The 7691-nt window shown below is 34.8% G+C and overlaps 1 protein-coding gene across 1 annotated transcript in view; it reads left to right on the forward strand.

Annotated features, from left to right (window-relative positions):
- Window positions 1-7691, forward strand: part of SCN9A (sodium voltage-gated channel alpha subunit 9) — a 78198-nt gene that overhangs the window by 12827 nt on the left and 57680 nt on the right. Inside the window, exons 7-9 of the mRNA XM_023528466.1 lie at window positions 3796-3859; window positions 5074-5215; window positions 6718-6924. Coding sequence (XP_023384234.1) covers window positions 3796-3859; window positions 5074-5215; window positions 6718-6924 — 413 coding nt within the window. The remainder of the gene's footprint in view (window positions 1-3795; window positions 3860-5073; window positions 5216-6717; window positions 6925-7691) is intronic.

Here is a 7691-nt window from a genome sequence, read left to right on the forward strand (position 1 = left end):
GATGATAATGAGTGCCTGTGGATTCTAAACTGGACAAGTGGTGAGGTAAATGAATTGGAATTCTTGAAGATATCAAAGAATTATAATGGTAAACACAACCTACATAGAAAGCCTAAACATATTCTAAAACCGTTTTCTGGTGCCTACAGCAAAGCCTTTTTGGAGGTGCTTTTTAAATTCATTATCAAAAAATAAGCCCATTGTCCAGCTTCATGTTTAAAAACATACAATTTATAGATTTCCCTTCGTGCTGTGTGCTGTCTATTTTGATATTCATGTGTCTTCCTTCTTGCTACTATAGATGAAGCAAAGGTTCATTTGCACAATTTGTAGCTTAATTTCTAGTTACTATTGTCTAGTTCTATTGAGATAAAGGGGGTTAGTTTCTTACTCTTATTTTCTGAATGTTTGATATTTAATAGAACAGTTCTATTCTGTGAAGAACCACAGTACTGGTCTGCACTACTGTCAGGGCTGTTCTTGTCTCCTTCATGAATTCCTCTTTCCTTGTGGGGACTACATTTCCCAGAATGAAATGTATCACTTGCAGGCACTCTACCTGTACCTCAGCCCCTGCACTAGTTTTCTGAGTTGACTTATTATCACCCCTTGGTTGAGGAATAAACCCTTGACTCTGAAAGCCCAAGCCATACATAGCTACTACAAAGTGTCCTTTTGAACCAAGTCAGATAAAGCTAATCATATGTAGGTCATCAATTATGTTTTACTATTCTGTTCCATTAGCCTTGAAATTAATAGAAAATTTCCCCAGAATCTGCACTAAATTAGAGTACTAGATTTTGGTTGTGTGAATTGTAATTTTCTATTTCTTTTTCACCCTATATATGTTTTACTGTTGAGACTTATTCATTACTACCTACGCCTTTGCCATTATACTGCATTGCATTTATTTAACAACTTTATTGAGGAATAATTCACATACTGTAAAATTCCCCACTTTAAAGAGCATATATAGTTCAGTGTTTGTTGTTATAGTCACAGAGTTGTGCAACTATCATCACAATCTAATTTTAGAATATTTCACCTTCCTCAAAAGAAACCCTGTATTCATTTGCAGTCACTCCCCAGCCCTTGACAACTGCTAATCAATATACTTTCTGCCTCTATGGATTTACCCGTTCTGAACATTTCATGTAAATGAAATCATTCAATATGTGGCCTTTTGCGTCTGGCTTCTTTCATTTAGCATATTTTCAGGTTTCACCCATGTAGCATGTAGCAGTAACTCATTCCTTTTTGTGCTAAATAATATTCCACTGTATGTATATAGTACATTTTGTTTATTCATTCATTAGCTGATAGATGTCTGGGTTGTTTCCAGTTTTTGCTGGTTGTGAATAATGCTGCCGTGAACATTTGTGTGTTAAGTTTTGCTGTGGACATATTTATTTTTTTGCATTACATTTTCCATTTACAAGTTAGCCTTAAATTCTCTTGAGGCTAACTAGTCTAATAATTTAAGTCTAGTTATTTAGGAATTATTTAAAGCGTTCCACAACACCAGAGTAAGCTACTGTTGTTGCTTTACCTTTCATCATCCTTGTGCTGAACTGAGTATGTTAGCCCTGCAACATGTTCACACAGGCAGCTCTAGAGCTCTTTCTTATAAAACAGTTCTTCAATGATTGGTAAACATGAACTCGTGTTACTTTAAAGGATAATTCTAAAGCAATCCTTTCATAATAAAAATATGGAAGTTTTGTATAAATATTGCATCTTAACCTCCTCCATTCTCATTCTGCCATGCCTACTCTCTCTGAGGCACAGGATTTTTTAAAGTTGTTCATGCACCTTCTCACTTGAAATTTCACCTCAAACGAAGAGGCTTTATTGTTTTATTTATGTCCTCTAAGATTTGTATATTTTGTGTAAGACAAAATAATGATGTGTAAGTCAGTCAGTATTACCTGAAATTGTTTAATACTTTAATAATGATAGCTGCTGCTCTTTGAGCAGCTGTATAGAATGTGTGGATCATTGTGTAAAGTGCTTTACATGCAATATCCTATTTATATTATACCACAGCTCCACAAAGTAAGTATCCTTATCCATGTTGTACAGATGCAGTAACTGAATCTTCAAGTTACAGTAAGATAATTCACTTATGTAGGAAGAGGTAGAAGCAACATACAAATCCAAGTATATCTAACTTCAAAGCCTCTTCCACTATTATTCCAAAAGCCTCCTAATAACTACATCTTTATTCCTTTGACTTGAGCCAAATAGGAAGTTGGGTCCTTATATAAAAGAATGGATTTTTTCTTTTAGTCCTTTATACTCTTACTATGCATAGTTGGATCAGCCCCTCTCTTAAGAATAAGACTTCATAATGAATGGAGGAAGAGATAATGAGTTCCTTTACACCAGAAAATGGGCATAAAAGGTACCATGAAAAGGAAAAATGTGCATTTATTTCACTTACGTATTCTCAGCATTCAGAATTTAATAAGTCCTATAAGTATTGATTGGTGAATCAACAATGGGAGAATTTCCAAAAACAAATTTTGTTCACTTACAGTGTTGCTTTGCTGGCTCCACCTCTCCTGGAGTGCCTTGGGAGTCAGTAGGGGGCTCCCTTCCTCCCCTTCTCTGTCCTAGCTAAACTTTCTCTCCGGGTTTACTCATCAAGTCCCATCAAGTCCACCTTCTTGATGATAACCCTCATCTTTAGATATCGCCATCCTTGATAACTCTGCTGACCTCAAGACTTTTATATCAATCCACTCACCTACTTTACAAATATAGTTTAATTCCTAATAATCATCTCAAACAAAGAACAGCTAAAACAGAGGTCCTGGTTTTTTTTTCAGGCCATTTCTTGCCCCAGTCATCCTCATCTCAGTAAATGGCATCACCATTTTCCCAGTTGATACATCCTCCTCTGCACACCCTTCAAGCACTCTATCAGCAAATCCTATTCACTTTATTTCCATTCCCTTCTCTCCATATCCACAGTTACTCTCTGAATTGAAGCCATGACACCTCTCACTATAGTCACTCAACTAGTATCCCCACTTCTACACTTGGTCTCCTATACAGTCCATGGTCCACAAAGCAACCACAGTGACATTTTAAAATGTTAATTATTATCTCATATCTCTACTTTCCATTTCTATTACTTCTAATCATATTTAAAATTCAGATTCCTTTTCATGACATGCAAAGCTTTACATGATCTGGCCCCTACTTACCTCTGCCATCACAGTCCTCCCCACTCACTACACTGTAACCAGGCTGGCCATATTGCTGTGTCTTCCATACACCAACTTCATTTCTGCCTCGAGGCCTTTGCTCTTGCCCTTTAGACTGCCAAGATTATCTCGTCACTATGGCCTTTGAATGGCTAGCTTCTTTGTAGCATTTAGGTCCCAGATCATATATCATCTTTTTAGAAAAGCCTTCCCTGACCACGTTTTATTAAATTGTGTTACTTTATCTTCTTTAGGGCATTTATCATTATCTAAAAATACCCTGTATATTTATTTATCTACTTGTTAAATGTCTTTCTCCATCCATAAACTCTATCCTTACCTAAACATAAAGAGAGCTTCATAAAACTAATGATTTTGTTATCATGGTTATCATTGTATTTATTGTCTGGCCCATAAGAGGTTATCAATAAACATTTGAGGGAGAATATAATAAATGAATGCATATTGCCTGAGATCTGGCTTAAATGTGTGTGAATATGTCTATATTAATGAATTTACCTGCTGTATCACTCATAAGGCTTATCTTCTATAACCTTATATTGTTCAATTTCTTCCTTAACAGAATATTTTTATTACTTGGAGGGATCTAAAGATGCTCTCCTTTGTGGTTTCAGCACAGACTCAGGGTATGTAATATTTGTTTTTAGTCTATAGGCTACAAAAAAGGGAAAAACATAATTAGTTTGCTGATAAGGACCTTTGATTCTATATCGTTTTCATATATTTCATGGCATGATTTGACTCATTCTATTTTATAGAGGGTCCAGACTTTATAATGTTTATAGTTACTACATACCTTTGAAAGCAAGACTTGGAGATGGTGCTCAAATCAAACAAGGTGTACATCATATAAATCTTAAGAAAGTAGAAAAAAACAATTACTTCCAGAAAACCCACCAAAAGTTGGTTAGATAGTTCTTAGCCTTACTTCTTTCTGGAAAGAAATGACAAAATTAATTTTTCTTTCCATCCTCAAATTTCACTCATTCTCCAATCAAGTATGACTCATGGATGACTGAATGCAGTGATATTTTGGCCACTCTAAACCAAAGTGTCCCATGGACGTGGGTAAAGATAGTGTAAGAATCTCATATTAATGCAAATACCCATCTTGCTGTTTCTTCTTCACACCACTTCATTCTCCTGCAGAACCTTTGGTCTTGTTCTCCCCTGCCCCTTCACTAGGTTCGGTGTGCACAGGGAACACAGAAATAAACAAGATAAGGTTACTGCTCCCACAGATACCTCAGAACACGATGTTTGTTTGGCATCATAGGTACCACGCCACCAATTTTAGAAAGAAAAAAGTCTTAAAGCTGCAAATTTTTATCTACTTACACGATTGCTATATTTTGACATACTTGATTCTGATTCACTCCAAGAATAATTCGGAGAAACAAATTTTTATCAGAGGTCTGTATGTCAATTTTTTATAATACAAGAATGATTTATATGACATCTGGTGACAGTTTCCAAGTTTTGCTAGTGACAATGGTGATTAGCAGCTACCATTTATTAAATGCTTTATATGTGCACAAACTAGGCTAGGTAATTTGCATACATTATCTTCTTTAAACTTAGTAGCAATCTTAACCTTTTGAGATAGGTGTTATTATCTCGTTTTCACAGAAAGAGAGTGCCAGGACTTGGAATTTAAGTAATTTGACAAAGTCAACAACTTGTCAAACCCAGTTATTCCTGACTCCAAATAATGTGTTCTTAATCATTGTTCAATATTATCCCCCTAGAATAGGAACTTTGAGTTTCCCACTTTTTTGTGGTACTATTTAGGTTGCATCCTGAAGATACTCTGACTTGTGATATTCTTTTTCGCTTGTAGTCAGTGTCCAGAAGGGTACACATGTGTGAAAGTAGGCAGAAACCCCGACTATGGCTACACAAGCTTTGACACTTTCAGTTGGGCCTTCTTAGCCTTGTTTCGGCTAATGACCCAGGATTACTGGGAAAATCTTTACCAACAGGTGAGTGCCAAGAGAAGCATTCATTGCATATCTAATGTATGTTCCTTATCAGCTTTATATATGTGGTTTATTCAATTTAGAATGGAGAAAACTCTATTGTCTTATTACTAAAATTAGACATTCTCTATTTCCAGTACTATTAGAATGGATAGTTCTTTAATCATAAATTTTTTCTTATCTTTTCTGGACTTATTTGGTGTCAGACCTCCAGCCTCCAGAACTATGAGAAACATATTTCTGTTGTTTAAGTCGCCTGATCTGTAGCATTTTGTTATGGCAGCCCTAGCGAGCTAATAATACAAGATTTAAAGACTCAATTCACTTATTTAAATTTTCTTCTCCCAACTCAGTTGCTCTTTGCTCTAGACTTTCATGCCCTTCGAATATTCTCTAATTTATACCATCCATCTCTTGTATGGTAATTGTTAATTCTCATGATCATCTCCTCTAACTTGAATGTAGATTCTTAGCAACTTACCCCAAGATGAAGGAGACCAAAAATGATTACTCTGTATTAAACTTAACAAATCACTTTTCTCAAATTGCCACAGATACTTCTTTTGGCCTGTTTTATGTTTACTTACTTATAAGTGAATACAGAAATTACATAAAAATATACTTCACAGGAAAAAAAGAAATACAAATGACTTTTTAAAGTATTCAAAAAGATGCTCATCTTTACTGCAAATTAAAATGAGTGACAGATTTTTGTTTTACCTGTCAGGATGACAAAGATCAAAAAGTAGATGAAAAGAGAGAGTACTGTCTGACTGAGATATGTGGAGGCAGACATTCTCACGCATTGCTGGGAGCTACTAGAGAGAGTAACATGGGAAATGCTATGAAAATTATAATTAATATACCCGTTGACCCAACAATTATACGTACTAAGAAGTTATCCAATACAAGACATCAGTAACTGATAAAAGAATTGAGTAACTAGGCATCAGAGATAGGAGAAAGAGACTTATTTCTCATTGAATACCTATATCATTTGAATTTTTTATTTATTATATTTTTAAATTTTTAGTGAATGTTAATTTAAAATAAATGTAAGTTTATACAATAAGGTATAAACTGGTCCCTCTTGCGTGAACATAATACATCATCATTAGTACTTCTTGTTAAAGATAGAATTTCATCAGTAAAAGAGACTATAGAAATTATCTGGTCTTATAATTTGCAAATGAGCAAAGCAGCTAGTTTTTGAGTAATTTTCAGACTGGGGAAAACTTTTCAGGATTATTATGCTTAATAATAATTGAGAATCATACTTAATTTTAGTACGAATTTAACAGATTGCTATATCCTTTGTACTGGAAAGGTGTGTATTTTAATACTGACTGTTTTCCATGATGATGTTTTAATCCTTTTACATTTTTATAACATGAAATTTTACAGAACTTCCCAAATCACTCATGCCAAATTGGCCATTCAAGTTGAAAGAATTTACCACAAACAACCTTTGTGTTATTAAAATAATTATTTCCACTCTTCCCTAGACCCTACGTGCTGCTGGGAAAACCTACATGATCTTCTTTGTGGTGGTGATTTTCCTGGGATCCTTTTATCTAATAAACTTGATTCTGGCTGTGGTTGCCATGGCCTATGAAGAACAGAACCAGGCAAACATTGAAGAAGCTAGGCAGAAAGAGTTAGAATTTCAACAGATGCTAGATCGACTTAAAAAAGAACAAGAAGAAGCTGAGGTATTGTTATTTGGTTTAAAATTCTTCCTAGAAGTACAAGGGCAAAAAGGGAACAACAGAAGCCCTGTGATCAATGCTAGGACTTCCCCAGGGTGATTTTCTTTAATGGATTCCTTTATATAAACTGAATTCTCATTCTGATGTGGTCGAAGGAATCGACTCTGGATTGACTTACAATTGGCATCTGACCCATTCCAGCTTCCCCCATAATCTGCTCACTCTGGCACAGAGAATGTTCTAAGCTGTTCTTCCTTAACCTGTTACCCACAATTCCTCAGTGTATATGGCATTATGAAAAGTCCCAAGACATCATGTATTTCTCCAGAACAATTGTACCATAAAGGTTTAGGGAAAATTATTTTAATGTTAAAGTTAACAGATGCTCTATGGGGTAGAAAGCAAAATGTGCATCAATTTTTTTTTTTAATTTTGCAAGGATTTTCAAGATAATATGTGAGATGTTAAAAAACCATACTTACGGTTGTGGCCATTTTAGGCTAGGTCAAAAATTCTTGAGGATCTCCTTAATCTTTTCTTCTAAAGAGTACTTCAGTGGAAAAGTTTGAGGTCTATACTAAGAAAACCAAATTTAAAATATTCAGAATGAGTCTTAAAACTTGTTTGATGTTTTGACCTAGTTAAATCTCTTCAAGGAATCTAAGCTATTAGGGAGAGGGTAGTAACCTCTAACGCATAGAACCTTTGATGCAGAAAGATGTTCAGTGAAGTATCTATAATATTAAAAATCAGAAAGCATTAAAATTTTC

This window comes from Pteropus vampyrus, unplaced genomic scaffold (genome assembly GCF_000151845.1).
Source record: "Pteropus vampyrus isolate Shadow unplaced genomic scaffold, Pvam_2.0 Scaffold2, whole genome shotgun sequence".
Taxonomy (NCBI): Eukaryota; Metazoa; Chordata; class Mammalia; order Chiroptera; family Pteropodidae; genus Pteropus; species Pteropus vampyrus.